General features: G+C 39.9%; 1 protein-coding gene across 7 annotated transcripts in view; it reads left to right on the top strand.

Annotated features, from left to right (window-relative positions):
- The window catches only part of NEK10 (NIMA related kinase 10), a 267,626-nt gene that overhangs the window by 149,751 nt on the left and 95,908 nt on the right, over window positions 1–21,967 (top strand). For all 7 annotated transcript variants that reach the window (XR_015150824.1, XM_086365568.1, XM_086365564.1 and 4 more), the window contains one exon: window positions 16,828–17,041. Coding sequence is in view for 6 of the 7 variants with exons in the window: in XM_086365568.1 (XP_086221694.1) it covers window positions 16,828–17,041 (214 nt within the window). In the remaining variant the exon portion in view is untranslated. The remainder of the gene's footprint in view (window positions 1–16,827; window positions 17,042–21,967) is intronic.

Below are 21,967 nucleotides of genomic sequence, written 5' to 3'. Positions count from 1 at the left end.
CCCCTGGAGAAGGGCATGGCAACCCACTCCAGTATTCTCACCTGGAGAATCCCCATGGACAGAGGAGCCTGGTGGGCTACAGTCCATATGGTTGCAGAGAATCGGACACCACTCAGTGACTAAGCACCCAGCAAACAGTAGAGCGGGCTGCTGATGGGTGATGAGTTTACCGTCACCAGGATGTTTAAAATGATGAATGATCACTACTTAGGGCATGCCAGGTGACATGTTTTGAGCATACTTTTAATTCAGAATACTAAGATGCCATAATTAGTAGGAGCAGACAATTTAATTTTAAAGCTGACTACAGATTTTAGTGCTGCACTCAATATGCCAGCAAATTTGGAAAACTCAGCAGTGGCCACAGGACTGGAAAAGGTTAGTTTTCATTGCAATCCCAAAGAAAGGCAGTGCCAAAGAATGTTCAAACTACCACACAATTGCACTCATCTCATAAGCTAGTAAAGTACTGCTCAAAATTCTCCAATCCAGGCTTCAATAGTACGTGAACCGTGAACTTACAGATGTTCAAGCTGGATTTAGAAAAGGCAGAGGAACCAGAGATCAAATTGCCAATGTCCGCTGGATCATGGAAAAAGCAAGAGAGTTCCAGAAAAACATCTATTTCTGCTTTATTGAGTATGCCAAAGCCTTTGACTGTGTGGATCACAAAAAACTGTGGAAAATTCTGAAAGATATGGGAATACCAGACCACCTGACCTTCCTCTTGAGAAATTTGTATACAGGTCAGGAAGCAACAGTTAGAACTGGACATGGAACAACAGGCTGGTTCCAAATAGGGAAAGGAGTATGTCAAGGCTGTATATTGTCACCCTGCTTATTTAACTTATATGCAGAGCACATCATGAGAAACACTGGGCTGGAGGAAGCACAAGCTGGAATCAAGACTGCCAGGAGAAATATTAATAACCTCAGATATGCAGATGACACCACCCTTATGGCAGAAAGTGAAGAACTAAAGAGGCTCTTGATGAAAGTGAAAGAGGAGAGTTAAAAAGTTGGCTTAAAGCTCAGCTTTCAGAAAACAAAGATCATGGCATCTGGTCCCATCACTTCATGGGAAATAGATGGGGAAACAGTGGAAACAGTGACAAACTTTATTTTCTTGGGCTCCAAAATCACTGTGGATGGTGACTGCAACCATGAAATGAAAAGACACTTGCTCCTTGGAAGAAAAGCTATGACCAACCTAGACAGCATATTAAAGAGCAGAGGCATTTCTTAACCAACAAAGGTCTGTCTAGTCAAGGCTATGGTTTTTCCAGTAGTCATGTATGGATGTGAGAGTTGGACTGTAAAGAAAGCTGAGCACCGAAGAATTGATGCTTTTGAATTGTGGTATTGGAGAAGACTCTTCAGAGTCCTTTGGACTACAGGGAGATCCAACCAGTCCATCCTGAAGGAAGTCAGTCCTGAATATTCATTGGAGGGACTGATGCTGAAGCTGAAACTTCAATACTTTGGCCACTTGATGTGAAGAACTGACTCATTGGAAAAGACCCTGTTGCTGGGAAGGATTGAAGGTGGGAGGAGAAGGGGTTGAGAGAGGATGAGATGGTTGGATGGCATCACGGACTCAGTGGACATGAGTTTGAGTAAATTCTGGAAGTTGGTGATGGACAGGGAGGCCTGGTGTGCTGCAGTCCATGGGGTCGCAAAGAGTTGGACATGACTGAGTGACTGAACTGAACTGAACTGACAGATTTTAGGATTGCAGTGTGCAGCCTATAACAGATGTAGTTTCCATTTAAAGTTATTCAAAACTCAGTGCCTGAGTCACATTGCGAAGTTTTATCTTTAGAAAATTTGACAATAAACCAGAATCAGTTGTGAGTTGCATGTAATTACATATTTTATTTGCTTTGGATTTTTAGTCTCTAAATGTTGTTTCAAAAGAACTAGAGAACAGATTCAATTTCCCATTTTCTTAGTTTCTTTCCTTAGCAGGCTATTAAATTAGGAGAATAACTTGGTAACCCTGAAGAGTCTGAGGCAAAAAATATATTTTACTGCTCTGCCCAGTACCGGTATTGCTATTTTTACCTTCCAGTACACTGTTAAGAAAATGTCATCCTTTTATGTGTACGATATTTCAGTTGCCTAAGTTTTCTCTGTCTGTGCTTCGTTGCATAAGCTGTCTGGCACTTTGTTTCAGAAGAAGTCATAATGACTAAAGAAGTTAGTGCTTTCAACTAGTTCTAAGGACAAATGGCTCTTTACATTTTCCACCCTACCTTCTTTATTTCTTGAAACATGAAATGATTAGAATTGAACACTGTATCCCTCTGATTCTTTCCATCTGGTCACTCAGAGCAGAGTGGACACACAGTGGGTAGCATGAGTGGACATCCCAGATTTTTTCCTAGAGCTTGACTTTATGCTTATTTGATTAGAAAATCGTTAAAGCATTTGGTTGCTCTTAATAAAATAATAATAATAAAAAAGAATCTCCCTGAAATATCCAAGCTGAGAGGCATTTCAAACCAATGAGTCTAAACTGAAACTTCTGGTAGGAGATATTCCTGGGATTCCAAAAGTCTGTACCCAAATATTTTAGGTTATGTACAGGTAAATTATGAGACCACCTGTTCATTCATTTGTTCATTCATTCATTTGCTGAATCCTCAGCAGGACCCAGATTCCGTTTTACATACAGGCGAGATCCCAGTGAAGGAGACACAGGTCCCTCCTCTCAACATGTTTCCAGTCTCCAATGGTGATACAGACTATCAGTATAAATTACAGTGGCTTTGAGTTCTTAAATACAGACAGTGAAATGAGGACTTGTGAAAGGGGAACAGTGAGTCTGTCTGAGCGAGGGTGATCCAAGAAGTGTTCCTGTTAGAGACCTGGAAAAGAGTGGTAATAACCATAATGCATCTCACTTTCTTAGAACTTGAAAACAAATAGCCTAAAGATAAAGCTTGAAATGATAAAGTAGTGCTGTGTTTATTATACTCATGGTTAATAAAGTCAAGAAAAGAGAGATCCAGGTGGAAAATTAGGAGGATTCTGGGCTCACCTCCCCTCATTTTAACATTCAAACTACAGCTCTCATTGAAATCAACCTGGGAACAAGTAGGGCAGATCTTCTTCAACCAAGGCTGTAAAGAAAGATCCACATGGAGTCTAGTGGGAAGGGAGAAGAATGTGGTCAGGACCTCCACGCCTAGCAGAGACACAGAGAAGAGGGGACATCACAGGTTCAGGGATCCTCCCTGAGGAGTGAAGGATTGGAGCTCCACATTGGGCACTCCAGCCCTGAGATCTGACACCACTGGAAGACAAGCCCCTTGCAAGTTTGAAACTCAGTGTGTGTGTGTGTGTGTGTGTGGTCAGTCATGTCTGACTCTTTGCAATCCCATGGACTGCAGTCTGCCAGGCTCCTTTTTTTCAATGGAATTTTCCAGGCAAGAATATTGGAATAGGTTGTCATTTCCTACTCTAGGGGATCTTCCCGACCTGGGGACTGAACCCATGTCTCTTATATCTCCTGCATTGGCAGGCAGGTTCTTTACCACTGTACCATCTGGGAAGCCTTGAAACCCAATGGGGCTTACCAGAGGGATGTAGGAAACTGGGCCTCTGCTCTTGAAGAGCATACAGCTTTGCCTGCTTCCAGTCACAATGTGGAGGCAGAGGTTGAAGCTGCCAGGGGCACTGGCCAGCCTGCCAAGACATGACATGAGCCCCTGTCCAGCGCTCACCAGGTTTCCACTCCAGCCCCTCTTGTCCCATGCTGCTCCCCATGAAGGCAGTTCTGATCAACAGTTCTGCCTCTGACTGTGAGAGTGTGCATGCTTGCAGGGAGCAGGGCTGGCTTGGACTCCAGCCTGCTGCTGGGCCAAGATATAAGCTGCCATTGCCAGCATGTGTGTGTCCCTGCATACACTCAGGAGGGAGCAAGCCCAGTTTTATAGACTGAAACAAACAAAATGAGAAGGAAGAGGAATATGTTTCAAAAGAAATAATAAGAAAAAACCCTGAAAAGAAAATCTTAGTGAAACAGAGGTAAATAATTTACCTGATAAACAGTTCAAAGCAACTGTAATGGGAATGACAACTGAACTTAAAAGAATAGATGAACACAGTGAAAAATCTTAACAAAGTACTAGAAAATATTTTTTAAAAAACAAAACTGAGGAATACAATATATATCTCCACTCCAGTACTCTTGCCTGGAAACTCCCATAGATGGAGGAGCCTGAGAGGCTGCAGTCCATGGGGTCACGAAGAGTCAGACATGACTGAGTGACTTCACTTTCACTTTTCACTCTCATGCATTGGAGAAGGAAATGGCAACCCACTCCCATGTTCTTTCCTGGAAAATCCCAGGGATGGAGGAGTCGGGTAGGCTGCAGTCCATGGGGTCGCACAGAGTCCGACACGACTGAAGTGACTTAGCAGAAGTAGCAGCAGCAAGTCTCTTACATACAAATGAGTTTTGTTCCGAGAGCATTTTAACAAGTCCAATTTGTTCAACAAAATTAGCTTAGGTACCAAATTAACATAATCAGCTATATAGTAATATAATACTTTTAAGACAAATAGTACATTAAAAAATACACACAAAATTAAGAAAGCATTTTTTTTTTACCTTTCTCGGATTTTTTTTAATTTTTTAACTTAAATTTATTTATTTTAATTAGAGAGTAATTACTTTACAATATTGTATTGGTTTTGCCATACATCAACATGAATCCACCACGGGTGTACACGTGTTCCCCATTCTGAACCCCCCTCCCACCTCCCTCCCCATACGATCCCTGTGGGTCATCCCAGTGCACCAGCCCCAAGTGTCCTGTATTCTGCATCGAACCTGGACTGACGATTCATTTTTTATATGATATTATACTTGTTTTAATGCCATTCTCCCAAAGCATCCCACCCCCTCCCTCTCCCACAGAGTCCAAAAGACTGTTCTATACATCTGTGTCTCTTTTGCTGTCTCGCATACAGGGTTATTGTTACCATCTTTCTAAATTCCATATATATGCGTTAGTATACTGTATTGGTGTTTTTCCTTCTGGCCTACTTCACTCTGTATAATTGGCTCCAGTTTCATCCACCTCATTAGAACTGATTCAAATGTATTCTTTTTAATGGCTGAGTAATACTCCATTGTGTATATGTACCACAGCTTTCTTATCCATTCATCTGCTGATGGACATCTAGGTTGCTTCCATGTCCTGGCTATTATAAACAGTGCTGGGATGAACATTGGGGTACACGTGTCTCTTTCAATTCTGGTTTCCTCAGTGTGTATCCCCAGCAGTGGGATTGCTGGATCATAAGGCAGTTCTATTTCCAGTTTTTTAAGGAATCTCCACACTGTTCTCCATAGTGGCTGTACTAGTTTGCATTCCCACCAACAGTGTAAGAGGGTTCCCTTTTCTCCACACCCTCTCCAGCATTTATTGCTTGTAGACTTTTGGATCGCAACCATTCTGACTGGCGTGAAATGGTACCTCATTGTGGTTTTGATTCGCATTTCTCTGATAATAAGTAATGTTGAGCATCTTTTCATGTGTTTGTTAGCCATCTGTATGTCTTCTTTGGAGAAATGTCTATTTAGTTCTATGGCCCATTTTTTGGTTGGGTCGTTTGTTTTTCAGGAATTGAGCTGCAGGAGTTGCATGTATATATTTGGCATTAGTTGTTTGTCAGTTGCTTCATTTGCTATTATTTTCTCCCATTCTGAAGGCTGTCTTTTCACATTGCTTAGAGTTTCTTATGTTGTGCAGAAGCTTTTAAGTTTAATTAAGTCCCATTTGTTTATTTTTGCTTTTATTTCCATTATTCTGGGAGGTGGGTCATAGAGGATCCTGCTGTGATGTATGTTGGAGAGTGTTTTGCCTATGTTCTCCTCTAAGAGTTTTATAGTTTTTGGTCTTACATTTAGACCTTTAATCCATTTTTAGTTTATTTTTGTGTATGGTGTTAGATAGTGTACTAGTTTCATTCTTTTACAAGTGGTTGACCAGTTTTCCCAGCACCACTTGTTAAAGAGATTGTCTTTTCTCCACTGTATATTCTTGCCTCCTTTGTCAAAGATAAGGTGTCCATAGGTGCATGGGTTTATCTCTGGGCTTTCTATTTTGTTCCATTGATCTATATTTCTGTCTTTGTGCCAGTACCATACTGTCTTGATGACTGTGGCTTTGTAGTAGAGCCTGAAGTCAGGCAGTTTGATTCCTCCAGTTCCATTCTTCTTTCTCAAGATTGCTTTGGCTATTCGAGGGTTTTTGTATTTCTATACAAACTGTGAAATTATTTGTTCTAGCTCTGTGAAAAATACCGTTGGTAGCTTGATAGGGATTGCATTGAATCTATAGATTGCTTTGGGTAGTATACTCATTTTCACTATATTGATTCTTCCAATCCATGAACATGGTATATTTCTCCGTCTATTAGTGTCCTCTTTGATTTCTTTCACCAGTGTTTTATAGTTTTCTATATATAGCTCTTTAGTTTCTTTAGGTAGATATATTCCTAAGTATTTTATTATTTTCGTTGCAATGGTGAATGGAATTGTTTCCTTAATTTCTCTTTCAGTTTTCTCATTATTAGTGTATAGGAATGCAAGGGATTTCTGTGTGTTGATTTTATATCCTGCAACTTTACTATAGTCATTGATTAGCTCTAGAAATTTTATGATGGGGTCTTTAGGGTTTTCTATGTAGAGGATCGTGTCATCTGCAAACAGTGAGAGTTTTACTTCTTTTCCAATTTGGATTCCTTTTATTTCTTTTTCTGCTCTGATTGCTGTGGCCAAAACTTCCAAAACTATGTTGAATAGTAGTGGTTAAAGTGGACACATTTGTCTTGTTCCTGACTTTAGGGGAAATGCTTTCAATTTTTCACCATTGAGGATAATGTTTGCTGTGGGTTTGTCATATATAGCTTTTATTATGTTGAGGTATGTTCCTTCTATTCCTGCTTTCTGGAGAGTTTTTATCATAAAGCGATGTTGAATTTTGTCAGAGGCTTTCTCTGCATCTATTGAGATAATCATATAGCTTTTATTTTTCCATTTGTTAATGTGGTGTATTACATTGATTGATTTGCAGATATTGAAGATTCCTTGCATCCCTGGGATAAAGCTCATTTGGTCATGGTGTATAATCTTTTTAATGTGTTGTTGGATTCTGATGGCTAGAATTTTGTTAAGGATTTTTGCACTTATGTTCATCAGTGATATTGGCCTGTAGTTTTCTTTTTTTGTGGCATCTTTGCCAGGTTTTGGTATTAGGGTGATGGTGGCCTCATAGAATGAGTTTGGAAGTTTATCTTCCTCTGCAGTTTTCTGGAAGACTTTGAGTAGGATAGGTGTTAGCTCTTCTCTAAATTTTTGGTGGAATTCAGCTGTGAAGCCGTCTGGACCTGGGCTTTTGTTTGCTGGAAGATTTCGGATTACAGTTTCAATTTCGATGCTTGTGATGGGTCTGTTAAGATTTTCTATTTCCTCCTTGTTCAGTTTCGGAAAGTTGTACTTTTCTAAGAATTTGTCCATTTCTTCTACGTTGTCCATTTTATTGGCATATAATTGCTGATAGTAGTCTCTTGTGATCCTTTGTATTTCTGTGTTGTCTGTTGTGATCTTTCCATTTTCATTTCTAATTTTATTGAGTTGATTTCTCTCCCTTTGTTTCTTGATGAGTCTGGCTAATGGTTTGTCAGTTTAATTTATCCTTTAAAAGAACCAGCTTTTGGCTTTGTTGATTTTTGCTATGGTCTCTTTTGTTTCTATTGCATTTTTTCTGCCCTATATTTAAGATTTCTTTCCTTCTACTAACTCTGGGATTTTTTATTTCTTCCTTTTCTAGTTGCTTTAGGTTTAGAGATAGGTTATTTGTTTGACTTTTTTCTTATTTCTTGAGGTATGCCTGTATTGCTGTGAACTTTCCCCTTAGCACTGCTTTTACAGTGTCCCACAGGTTTTGGGTTGTTGTGTTTTCATTTTCATTCATTTATATGCATATTTTGATTTGTTTTTTGATTTCTTCTGTGATTTGTTGGTTATTCAGCAGCGTGTTGTTCAGCCTCCATATGTTGGAATTTTTAATAGTTTTTCTCCTGTAATTGAGATCTAATCTTACTGCATTGTGGTCAGAAAAGACGCTTGGAATGCTTTCAATCTTTTTGAGTTTACCAAGGCTAGATTTATGGCCCAGGATGTGATCTATCCTAGAGAAGGTTCCGTGTGCACTTGAGAAAAAGGTGAAATGCATTGTTTTGGGGTGTGAAAGATATAAACATCTGAATGCAGAGTTCCAAAGAATAGCAAGAAGAGATAAGAAAGCCTTCTTCAGCAATCAATGCAAAGAAACAGAGGAAAACAACAGAATGGGAAAGACTAGGGATCTCTTCAAGAAAATCAGAGATACCAAAGGAACATTTCATGCAAAGATGGGCTCGATAAAGGACAGAAATGGTATGGACCTAACAGAAGCAGAAGATATTAAGAAGAGGTGCCAAGAATACACAGAAGAACTGTACAAAAAAGATCTTCATGACCCAGATAATCACGATGGTGTGATCACTCACTTAGAGCCAGACATCCTGGAATGTGAAGTCAAGTGGGCCTTAGAAAGCATCACTATGAACAAAGCTAGTGGAGGTAATGGAATTCCAGTTGAGCTATTCCAAATCCTGAAAGGTGATGCTGTGAAAGTGCTACACTCCATATTCCAGCAAATTTGGAAAACTCAGCAGTGGCCACAGGACGGGAAAATGTCAGTTTTCATTCCAATCCCAAAGAAAGGCAATGCCAAAGAATGCTCAAACTACCACACAATTGCACTCATCTCACATGCTAGTAAAGTAATGCTCAAAATTCTCCAAGCCAGGCTTCAGCAATATGTGAACTGTGAACTTCCTGATGTTCAAGCTGGTTTTAGAAAAGGCAGAGGAACCAGAGATCAAATTGCCAACATCCTCTGGATCATGGAAAAAGCAAGAGAGTTCCAGAAAAAACATCTATTTCTAGTTAATTGACTATGCCAAAGCCTTTGACTGTGTGGATCACAATAAACTGTAGAAAATTCTGAAAGAGATGGGAATACAAGACCACCTGATCTGCCTCTTGAGAAATTTGTATGCAGGTCAGGAAGCAACAGTTAGAACTGGACATGGAACAACAGACTGGTTCCAAATAGGAAAAGGAGTATGTCAAGGCTGTATATTGTCCCCCTGTTTATTTAACTTATATGCAGAGTACATCATGAGAAACGCTGGACTGGAAGAAACACAAGCTGGAATCAAGATAGCCGGGAGAAATATCAATAACCTCGGATATGCAGATGACACCACCCTTATGGCAGAAAGTGAAGAGGAACTCAAAAGCCTCTTGATGAAAGTGAAAGTGGAGAGTGAAAAAGTTGGCTTAAAGCTCAACATTCAGAAAACTAAGATCAAGGCATCCGGTCCCATCACTTCATGTGAAATAGATGGGGAAACAGCGTCAGACTTTATTTTTCTGGGCTCAAAAATCGCTACAGATGGTGACTGCAGCCATGAAATTAAAAGACGGTTACTTCTTGGAAGGAAAGTTATGACCAACCTAAATAGCATATTGAAAAGCAGAGACATTACTTTGCCAACAAAGGTTCGTCTAGTCAAGGCTATGGTTTTTCTTGTGGTCATGTATGGATGTGAGAGTTGGACTGTGAAGAAGGCTGAGCGCTGAAGAATTGATGCTTTTGAACTGTGGTGTTGGAGAAGAGTCTTGAGAGTCCCTTGGACTGCAAGGAGATTCAACCAGTCCATTCTAAAGGAGATCAGCCCTGAGTGTTCTTTGGAGGGAATGATGCTGAAGCTGAAACTCCAGTACTTTGGCCACCTCATGCGAAAAGATGACTCATTGGAAAAGACTCTGATGCTGGGAGGGATTAGGGGCAAGAGGAGAAGGGGACGACAGAGGATGAGATGGCTGGATGGCATCACTGACTCGATGGACGTGAGTCTGAGTGAACTCTGGGAGTTGGTGATGGACAGAGAGGCCTGGCGTGCTTCGATTCATGGGGTCGCAAAGAGTCGGACATGACTGAGCGACTGATCTGATCTGATCTGTCCTATAGATATCAATTAGGTCTAAGTCGTCTATTGTATCATTTAAAATTTGTGCTTCCTTGTTAATTTTTCTCTTTAGTTGATCTATCCATAGGTGTGGGTGGGGTATTAAAGTCTCCCACTATTGTTGTGTTATTGTTAATTTCCCCTTTCATACTTGTTAGCATTTGCCTTACATATTGTGGTGCTCCTGTGTAGGGTGCATATTTATTTATAATTGTTATATCTTCTTCTTTGATTGATCCTTTGATCATTATGTAGTGTCCTTCTTTGTCTCTTTTCATAGCCTTTGTTTTAAAGTCTATTTTACCTGATATGAGTATTGCTACTCCTGCTTTCTTTTGGTCTCTATTTGTGTGGAATATCTTTTTTCAGCCCTTCACTTTCAATCTGTATGTGTCCCTTGTTTTGAGCTGGGTCTCTTGTAGACAACATATATAGGAGTCTTGTTTTTGTATCCATTCAGCCAGTCTTTGTCTTTTGGTTGGAGCATTCAACCCATTTACGTTTAAGGTAATTATTGATAAGTATGATCCCGTTGCCATTTACTTTATTGTTTTGGGTTCAAATTTATACAGCCTTTCTGTGTTTCCTGTCTAGAGAAGATCCTTTAGCATTTGTTGGAGAGCTGGTTTGGTGGTGCTGAATTCTCTCAGCTTTTGCTTGTCTGTAAAGCTTTTGATTTCTCCTTCCTATTTGAATGAGATCCTTGCTGGGTATAGTAATCTGGGCTGTAGGTTATTTTCTTTCATCACTTTAAGTATGTCTTGCCATTCCCTCCTGGCCTGAAGAGTTTCTATTGAAAGATCAGCTTTTATCCTTATGGGAATTCCCTTGTGTGTTATTTGTTGTTTTTCCCTTGCTGCTTTTAATATTTGTTCTTTGTGTTTGATCTTTGTTAATTTGATTAATATGTGTCTTGGGTGTTTCGCCTTGGGTTTATCCTGTTTGGGACTTTCTGGGTTTCTTGGACTTGGGTGATCATTTCCTTCCCCATTTTAGGGAAGTTTTCAACTATTATCTCCTCAAGTATTTTCTCATGGTCTTTCTTTTTGTCTTCTTCTTCTGGGACTCCTATGATTCGACTGTGGGGGCGTTTAACATTGTCCCAGAGGTCTCTCAGATTGTCCTCATTTCTTTTAATTAGTTTTTCTTTTTTCCCCTCTCTGACTCATTTATTTCTACCATTCTATCTTCTATTTCACTAATCCTATCTTCTGCCTCGGTTATTCTACTATTTGTTGCCTTCAGAGTGTTTTTGATCTCATTTATTGCACTATTCATTATATATTGACTCTTTTTTTAATTTCTTCTAGGTCCTTGTTAAACTTTTCTTGCATCTTCTCAATCCTTGTCTCCAGGCTATTTATCTGTGATTCCATTTTTATGTCAAGACTTTGGATCATTTTCACTATCATTTTTTGGAATTCTTTATCAGGTAGATTCCCTATTTATTCCTCTTTTGTTTGGTTTGGTGGGCATTTATCCTGTTCCTTTACCTGCTGGGCATTCCTCTGTCTCATCATCTTGTTTATATTGTTGAGTTTGGGGTGGCCTTTCTGTATTCTGGCAGTTTGTGGAGTTCTCTTTATTGTGGACTTTCCTCACTGCGGTTGGGGTTGTAGTGGTGGCTTGTCAAGGTTTCTTGGTTAGGGAAGCCTGTGTCAGTGTTCTGGTGCATGGAGCTGGATTTCTTCTCTCTGGAGTGCAATGAAGTGTCCAGTAACGAGTTATGAGATGTCAATGGTTTCAGAGTAACTTTGGGCAGCCTGTATATTAAAGCTCAGGGCTGTGTTCCTGTGTTGCTGGATAATTTGCATGGCATGTCTTGCTCTGGAAATTGTTGGCCCTTGGGTGGTGCTTGGTTTCAGTGTAGGTATGGAGGCATTTGATGAGCTCCTATCAATTAATGTTCCCTGGAGTCAGGAGTTCTCTGATGTTCTCAGGATTTGGACTTAAGCCTCCTGCTTCTGGTTTTCAGTCTTATTTTTACAGTAGTCTCAAGACTTCTCCTTCTATACAGCACCATTGATAAAACATCTAGGTTAAAGATGAAAAGTTTCTCCACAGTGAGGGACACCTAGATAAGTTTACAGAGTTACATGGAGAAGAAAAGAGGGAGGAGGGAGTTAGAGGTGACCCGAATGAGATGAGGTGGAATCAAAGGAGGAGAGAGCAAGCTAGCCAGTAATCACTTCCTTATGTGTGCTCCACAGTCTGGACTGCTCAGAGATGTTCACGGAGTTATACAGAGAAGAGAAGAGGGAGGAAGGAGACAGAGGTGGCCAGGAGGATAAAAGAGGGGAATGAAAAGGAGAGAGACAGATCCAGCCAGTAATCAGTTCTCTAAGTATTCTCCACCATCTGGAACACACAGAGATTCACAGAGTTGGGTAGAGAAGAGAAGGGGGAGGGAGGAGACAGAGGCGACCTGGTAGAGAAAAAGGAAAGTCCAAAGGGGGAGAGAGCAGTCAAGCCAGTAATCTCACTCCCAAGTTAAAATGGGTACTGAAGATTGGGTTCTTAAAGGTACAAAATTGCTAACAAATACCATAAAGCAAAGATTAAAAATCTAGAGTAGAGGTTGGATTTTCAAAAATACAATATTAAGAAAAGAAGAAGAAAAAAAAAAACAAAGTCATAAAAATTATGAAGTTTGCTTTAAAAAATAGGGTCTTTTTTTGGGAAAAGTAATAGTAGGGTATAAAAATGAAAACTAAAGGAGTAATAGAGAACTTAAAATTTTTTAAAAGTTAAAAAAAAAAAGAATGATTGTAAAAATAGTAAAAATATATCTAGGACTTTCTCTGGTGTTGTGGGCAGCGTGGGGTCAGTTCATTTTCAGATAGTTCCTTGGTTCGGCTTATATTTCTCAAGATCTATAGGCCCCTTCCTATGTAGTCAGTACTAACTACAGGGTTTTAATCTATTGCACGTGTCATTTCCAAAGCGGTTCCCTCTGTTTTAGCTTCTTCTGTTTGCTGGTCTCTTCAGTGTCTGATTTCCACCCTGATACAAGGTGGGAGGTGGTGGACACTTTTTTTAGGCTCACTTGTTCAGTCGCACTATGGGGAGGGAGGGATGCTCCAAACAAATAACACTGGCATGTGCTCGCAGTGTCTCAGCCACACTGGGCCTGCCCCCGCTCATGGTGCATGTGCCCTCCCTGCCCACACAGCTGAGGCTCTAGGTTGCTCCACAGGGAACCGTCCGAGGCCAGCCCTGGCCTGCATGCACCTCCCAGGTTTAAGCCGCTCAGGTTCAGGCACTCGGGTAGTCCTCAGAGGTGCAGACTCGATTGGGCCTGTGTTTTGTGCCCGTCCCAGGTCTGAGCAGCTCAGGTGATGAGGTGTTTGGCGAGTGCAGTCGCTGCAACTTATCGCCTCTCCCGTCCCTGGTGCTTGGTTTTCTGGGTGTACAACTGGCACACCTTCTCAGGTGGATGATGACTGTCCAGAACCCCAAGAAGTCTTAGCAAAGAAGAATGTTTGCAGTTTAGTAGATAATGTCTCTCTGGGGCTGCGATTGCCCCCTTCCGTCTCTGGCTGCCTGTCACCAGAGGGGGATGGTCTGCAGCTGGCTAGTTCTGTTCAGTCCTTTGTTCTGTGTGCGGTCCTGGTGGTGTCTTAGGTTAGTGCTTTTCGCATGGTAGCTATCCCACAGTCTGGTTTGCTAGCCCAAGTTAGTTCACTCTGATTACCCTTGGGGCATTCAGGCCCGATCCTTACTCTAAGCAATGCAGCCCGCGCCTCCCTGCCCAGACCCCGCTTGCTAGTGGCGGATGCAGGCGTCTGCGCTGCTTCTCCGCTGGGGGAGTTACCGTTGGAGGAGTTACCATTGGACACGTAATCTGTGGGTTTTAATTATTTATTTTTCCTCCCTGTTATGTTACCCTCTGTGCTTCCAAGGCTCGCCACAGACTCGCCAGTGAGAGTGTTTCCTGGTGTTTGGAAACTTCTCTTTTTAAGACTCCCTTCCCAGGACCGAGCTCCGTCCCTACCTCTTTTGCCTTTTTTTTTTTTGTCTTTTATATTTTTTCCTACCTCCTTTTGAAGACAATGGACTGCTTTTCTGGGTGCCTGATGTCCTCTGCTGGCATTCAGAAGTTGTTTTGTGGAATTTACTCAGCATTTAAATGTTCCTTTGATGAATTTGTCAGGGAGAAAGTCGTCTTCCCATCCTATTCCTCTGCCATCTTAGGACCGCCCTCAAGAAAGCATTTTTAATCTTACAGTTCAGTACCTTGAAAAATACTATAGTACCAGCTACATCACTGCTGCTTTTACGCTTGCCTCTGGATATCCTGGGCTTGAAATAAAGACTCTCTATTGCTGTTCTGAATGCAGTACTATACAACAAAGTACACAAAAATATGAACACTTGAGAGAATGCACATAGGTGACAATGAACATGAGACATGTGAACTAACTTCCGTGACTGGATATGCAAACTCAAGTTAGCACCTTTGAATGTTTGCTACTTGAAGGTCCATATGTAGGGACCTTTCTGTAACTGAAATTAAAATTATAGTAATGGGAATTAACAGCAGATTAGGTGATACAGAGGAGTGCATTAGTGACCTGGGAGATAGAATAATGGGAATCACCCAATCAAAACAGCAAAAAAAAAAAAAATATATATATATATATATATTTTTTTAATGAAAATAGTTTAAGGGACTTCTAGGACAACATCACGCATGCTAACATTCACATAGTGTGGTTCTCAGAAGGAGAAGAGACAGAAAAGAGAGTGCAGTGTGTATTTGATATAATTATGTCTGGAAATTTCTTTCCTGATGTTGAAGAAGGAAACAGATATCCAGGTACAAGAAGAACAGATGGTCCCAAACAAGATGAACCCAAAGAGACCTCCACCAAAACCTACAGTAATTAAAATGGCAAAAGTTAAAACTAAAGAGATGATTCTAAAAGTAGCAAGAGAAAAACAAAGTGTCAGTTACAGGGAAATCCCATAAGGCTTTCAGACTGATTTTTCTACAGAAACATTGAAGATCAGAAGGGAGTTGTATGATATATTTATAGTACTGAAAGGAGAAAACAAACAAACAAACAAAAACAACCTAACACCTAGGATACCAGCAAAGTTGAAATCAATCCTGAATACTTGTTGGAAGGATTGATGCTTAAGCTAAAGCTCAAGTATTTTGGTCATGTAATGTGAACAGCCAACTCATTGGAAAAGTCCCTGATGCTGGGAAAAATGGAGGGCAGTAGAAGAGGGTATCTGAGGATGAGATGGCTGGATGGCATCACCAATGCAATGGATATGAACTTGGGCAAACTTCAGGAAATGGTGAGGGACAGGGAAGCCTGGTGTGCTGCAGTCCATGGGTTGCAAAGAGTCGGACATGACTGGATGACTGAACAACAATACATACATATGGAATCTAGAGAGATGATAGTAATGAACCCATTTGCAGCAAAGGAGACACAAACATAGTGAAGAGACTTATGGACACAGTAGTGGAAGGAGAGGGTGGGGTGAATTGAGAGAATAGTATAGAAACATATACATTACCACATATAACATTGAAAGTGAAAGTGTTAGTCTCTCACTCATGTCCGATTCTTTGCGACCCCATGGACTATAGCCTCTCCAGGCTCCTCTGTCCACAGGATTCTCCAGGCAAGAATACTGAAGTGGGTTGCCATGCTCTTCTCCAGGGGATCTTCCTGACCCAGGGATTGAACACAGGTCCCTGGTGGCTCAGACATTAAGTGTCTGCCTGCAATGCAGGAGACCTGGGTTTGATCCCTGGGTTGGGAAGATCCCCTGGAGAAGGAAATGGCAACCCACTCTTGCCTGGTAAATCCCGTGGACAGAGGAACCTGGAAGGCTACAGTCCAAGGGATTGCAGAGTCGGACACGGCTGAGTGACTGTACTTTAACTTTCTCCTGAATTGCAGGCAGATTCTTTATTGTCTAAGTCACCAGGGAAGCCCCTATGTAAAGTTAGAGCTTTTGAATTAAAAAATAGACAAATATGGTAGTGAGTGCCAGAAAATTTTAAATTATGCTAACCAATGATCTTGAAAATTTGTTCCATGGGCATCTAGAATAGCCTCTACTATTGTTTAGCTGTGATAGAAACAATTCTCCCATTAGTAGCTGATTGATATCTCTTGCCTCCAAAATCTGAGAAAGTTTTTAGCATTTAATGTGTCAGATTCTCTATAGTTAAAAATTATGACATAAAGCTTAAACTTCAAGTAACTGGGTTGCATTTTATTTTTATAGCATCATGCTTTGTAAGACTCTCACTAATCAAGTTGTGTTGATCTTGCTCCTATACAGCTGGTAAAGTCCAGTAAGTTGCCACTCCCCAGAATCTTTCCTTCCTTTTGGTGCACCAAGTGTGGTATTCAGGTCCTGTATTATTAGGATGCCTCTTTGTTTCATTGGCCAGTGAGTAGGGGTGGTTTTAAGGAGAATCACTTACATAGAAGAAGCTGACCCCATCCATCCATCCTGAGACTGGGAGCAACTTCCAACACAGTCTGTAACTCTTGCCCATGAGCCAACCTGCAAAGTGAACAGACCACTCCCTCTCCTTCCCAGATTTTCCAAGTATCTTTTGAAAAGTCTCGGATTGAGAAGTACCCTTGAAGTTCATCTTGTCCAGGTTCCCTTGGGTGCAAGCACCATGGGGGACACAGAGCAGAATTTAGCCTGTGGACTGGTCCTGACTTTGATGAGCTTATCTTTCCTTAGATGCCTCACTCCAGATGCAGAAACCCGCCCAGATATTGTAGAAGTCAGCTCCATGATATCAGATATCATGATGAAGTATGTAGACAATTTATCCACATCCCAGCTGGCCTTGGAGAAGAAGCTGGAACGGGAACGGAGGCGCACACAGAGGTATTTTATGGAAGCCAACCGGAATGCAATCACATGTCAGCAGGAGCCTACTCTGCTGTCTCAGGTAAATGGGATTCTTTCAGTGTCTTCAGGATGAATTCCAATAGGTGTCTGAGGCTGTTCATGTTTGTCTTAAGGAAAATTCATCTTAAGTTAGAAAAATATTAATTGCTGCATGTGATATTTCACTATGACATTTTAATCCATTCTGATATCTTAAAATTAAGTCAATATAATTTTTTCAATTTTATTTTATTATTTTTTCTCTTTATTTTATTTTTTATTTTATTATTATTATTATTTTTTACTTTACAATATTGTATTGGTTTTGCCATACATCAACATGCATCCGCATGGGTGTACACGTGTTCCCCATCCTGAACCCCACTCCTACCTCCTTCCCCATACCATCCCTCTGGGTCATCCTAATGCACCAGCCCCAAGCTTCCTGTATCCTGCATCGAAATATAATTGAATTCCAAAGAACTAACTCATAATTTGTTGTATATTACAAAACCAGAGGTATCAAAAAGATAACTTAGAAATTCTTTGAATTTATAATATGGCTGCTGCTGCTAAGTCGCTTCAGTCGTGTCTGACTCTGTGCGACTCCATAGATGGCTCCTCCATCCCTGGGATTCTCCAGGCAAGAACACTGGAGTGGGTTGCCATTTCCTTCTCCAATATATGAAAGTGAAGTCGCTCAGTCATATCCAACTCTTCGCGACCCCGTGGACTGCAGCCTACCAGGCTCCTCCGTCCATGGGATTTTCCAGGCAAGAGTACTGGAGTGGGTTGCCATTGCCTTCTCCATTATAATATGGATCTTTGTATAAATAGCAGTGACTGCTTATATTTAATTTTTTCAGAAATTTGGATTTATAGATAGAAATATTCTATGTAAGTTTAGAAAAGGAAATAATGTTCACCTTGAATTTTTTTTATTAGTCTTTATAATCTCATTTCTATTTGTGGTAGTAATAATTTTGCCATGGTACAAATTAGAATATGTGCTTTTATTTTTCTTGGCAGTAACCTTTAAATTAACTTGATCTTTCAGTTTATTTCTGAGTATAACCGGAATAGGGATGTCAAAGGCACACATTTCCACAGGTGCACGTGGTAGAGCCTGTGACACTCTGTGTTGTTATTTCTCTCTGCCTTTGTTGTGTTCTATGACTTATTCTTCACTCACACTCTGGGTTCCATGAAAGCAGGGATTCAGTAAGAGGCCCTTCAACCCATCAGTGTTCTTCTTTAACCCTCCTGGAGTTGGGCCCAGCACGGTAGAGTCATAAAGCCCATCCTTGATCAGGAAATCAGGTCATTAAATTCCTTTCAGGATCCTAAGGACCAACTGTGCCTTGGCTGGGAAAACCATATAAGAAGTTAGTCTCCAGGAAGAGCCAGTTTTGATTTCTTAAATACCAGCATTTGCAGCAAACTTTTTCTTTTTTAAGAAGGAAAGCAATACTACTTGGTGGGTTTATCTTGCCATACTTGAAATCCAGAAATTAAAGATCTGATATAGTTTTGGTGAGTTATTTTGGATTTAATTTTATTTATTTATTTTTTGGTACAGTCATGCCTTTTATTTCACTTTTCGTGTGTGTGTGTGTGTGTGTGTGTGTGTGTGTGTGTGTGTGTGTTTAAATTGGGATATAGTTGATTTACAATATACATTGCTTTCAGGTGTTAGAGAAGGAAATGGCAACCCACTCCAGTGTTCTTGCCTAGAGAATCCTGTGGACAGAGGAGCCTGGTGGGCTGCTGTCCATAGGGTTGCACAGTGTCGGACACGACTGAAGCGACTTAGCAGCAGCAGCATAGTGGTTTAAACTTTTTCCAATTTTACTCCATTTAAAGTTATTATAAAATATTGGTTATATTCTCAGTGCTGTAAATAGCACACTGTATCTATTTTATACCTAGTAGCTTGTATATCCCAGTCCCCTATCCCTGTCTCGCCCCTCTGCCTTCCATCTCCCCACCAGAAACCACTCATTTATTCTCTATATCTGTGGGTCTATTTGTTTTATTTTATGTATTTGTTGGTTTTATTTTTTTAAGATTTCGTGTATAAGTCATATCATGCAGTACTTTTCCTTCTCTGACTTATTTCACTAAGCATAATGCCCTCCAGTTCTATCCATTTGAAAAGAGCAAAATTTCTTTTTTATGACTGAGTAGTAATCTACTGTGTATATATGTGCCACATCTTCTTTATAGTATTCTGCTTATGTTTTCCTCTAGAAATTTTGTCAATTATAGTCTAATATTTAGGCTTTTAATCCATTTTGATGTTGTTTTTCTATATGCTATGAGAAAATGTTCTAATTTTATTATTTTACATCTAACCATCCAGTATTCCTAGCACCTGTTATTGAAGAGACTTTTCCCTATTCTGTATTCTTCCCACCTTAGTTATAGGTAACAGACAGGAAATTCATGGGTTTGTTCCAGGCTCTCTATTCTGATCCACTGATCTATGTATCTGTTTTTGTGCCAGTACCATACTGTATTGATGAGTGTAGCTTTGTAATATAATGTGAAGCAAGCATGATACCTCAAGCTCTAAAGTTTTTCTCAAGATTGCTTTGTCTGTTTGAGATCTTTTGTGTTTCCGTACACACTTAAGAATTTTTTCTACACCTATGAAAAACACCACTGGTATTTCGATAGGGATTGCATCTAATCTGTACATTGTCAAGATCATTTTTATGATGTTAATTCTTATAATCCATGGACAGAGTATACCTTGTCATCTTTTTTGTCCTCATAGTTCAGGCGGTAAAGAATCCATGTGCAATGCAGGAGACTTGGGTTTGATCCCTCGTATGGGAAGACCCCTGGAGAAGGGAATGGCAACTCACTCCAGTATTCTTGCCTGCAGAATTCCATGGACATAGGAGCCTAGTGGGTTACGGTCCATGGGATCACAAAGAGTTGGACATGACTGAGTGACTAACACTTTTACTTTCATTTTTAGTTTCTTTCATCTGTGTCTTGGAGTTTTCCAATACAAATCTTTTACCTTCTTAATTAGATTTATTCTTAGGTATTTATTCTTTTTAATGGATGGTACATGGAGTTGTTTTCTTCATTTCTCTTTCTGATAGTTTATTCTTAATGTGTAGAAATGTAACAAATTTCTGTATACTAGCTTTGTATCCTGAAACTTGACTGAATTCATCGACGAGTTATAGTAGTTTTTTTGGTACTGCCTTTAAGATTTTGATGTTTAGTATCATGTCATCTCCAAGTGACAGTTTTACTGTTTCCTTTTCAATTTGGGTTCTTTTTGCTTCTTTTTCTTATCTGATTGCTGTGGCTGAGATTTCAATGTTATACTGAATAAAAGGGACAAGATTGGGCATCCTTGTCTTATCCCTGATCTTAGAAGAAATGCTTTTAGTTTTCCACTGTATAGTAGGATGCTAGCTGTGGGCTTATCGTATATGACCTTTATTATGATGAGGTATGTTCCCTCTATACCCACTTTGTGGACAGTTTTTATTATAAATGGATATTGAATTTCCCCCCAAACTTTTTCTGTATCTATTGAGTTGATCATATGATTTTTATTCTTCAGCTTTTTTTTTTTTAAAGGTAGAGTTGTTTTGCAATATGGTGATAGTTTCTGGCATACAGCAAGGTGATTCAGTTTTTGTATGTATATATGTGTGTGTGTGTATATATATATATATATATTATTCTTTATCAGATTCTATTTCACTATAAGTTATTCTAAGATATTAAATATCATTCCCTCTGCTATAAGTAAGTCCTGGTTGTTTTTCTGTTTTATATACAGTAGAGTATTTCTGTTCATCCCAAACTCCTAATTTATCCCTTTCCCCTTTGGTTGCCATAAGTTTGTTTTCTGTGTCTATGAGACAGTTTTGTAAATGAGCTCATCTGTGTCATATTTTTTAGAGTCCACATGTAAGTGATATAATGTGATATTTGTCTTTCTGTGTCTGACTTACTTCACTTAGTATGAAAATCTCTGGGTTCATTCTTGTTGTTGCAAATTGCAGTCTTTTATTCTTTTTTTATTTCTGAGTAATATTTCATATACACTGTGTCTTCTTTATCCACTCATCTGTTGATGAACACTTGGGCTGCTTCCATGTCTTGGCTATTGCAAATAGCACTACTATGAACATAGGGGTGCATGTATCTTTTCAAATTCGAGTTTTCTTTGTATATATGCCCAGGAGTGGGATCCTATGGCAACTGTCTTTATAAAAATGTTTTGAGGAACTTCCTTGCTAGTCTCTAAAGTAGCTGCATGAATTTACATTCCCACCAACAGTGTATGAGGATTCCCTTTTCTCCATACCCTCTGTAACACTTATTATTTACAGACTTTTGAAGATGGCCATTCTGACTGGTGTAAAGCGATACCTCATTGTAGTTTTGATTTGCATTTTTCAAATAACAAGCAATATTGAGCATCATTTGTGTCTTTTGGCCATCTGTATGTCTTTTTTGGAGAAATGTCAGTTTAGGTCTGCCCATTTTTGACTGGGTTGTTTTTTGGTTATTGGTCTATATGACCTATTTGTATATTTTGGAAATTATTTCCTTGTCTGTTACATCATTTGCAAATATTTTCTCTCAGTCTATATGTTGTCCTTTTGTTTCTTTTGGTGTAAAAGCTTATGTTTATTTTTTTTTTATTTTATTTTATTTTTAAACTTTACAATATTGTATTAGTTTTGCCAAATATCGAAATGAATCCGCCACAGGTATACCCGTGTTCCCCATCCTGAACCCTCCTCCCTCCTCCCCGCCCCCACCCTCCCTCTGGGTCGTCCCAGTGCACCAGCCCCAAGCATCCAGTATCGTGCATCGAACCTGGACTGGCGACTCGTTTCATACATGATATTACACATGTTTCAATGCTATTCTCCCAAATCTCCCCACCCTCTCCCTCTCCCACAGAGTCCATAAGATTGATCTATACATCGATGTCTCTTTTGCT

This window comes from Bos grunniens, chromosome 22, assembly GCF_055505025.1.
Source record: "Bos grunniens cultivar Pamir isolate PY7600 chromosome 22, Bosgru_T2T1.0, whole genome shotgun sequence".
Taxonomy (NCBI): Eukaryota; Metazoa; Chordata; class Mammalia; order Artiodactyla; family Bovidae; genus Bos; species Bos grunniens.
This window is presented reverse-complemented; position numbering and strand designations above follow the sequence as displayed.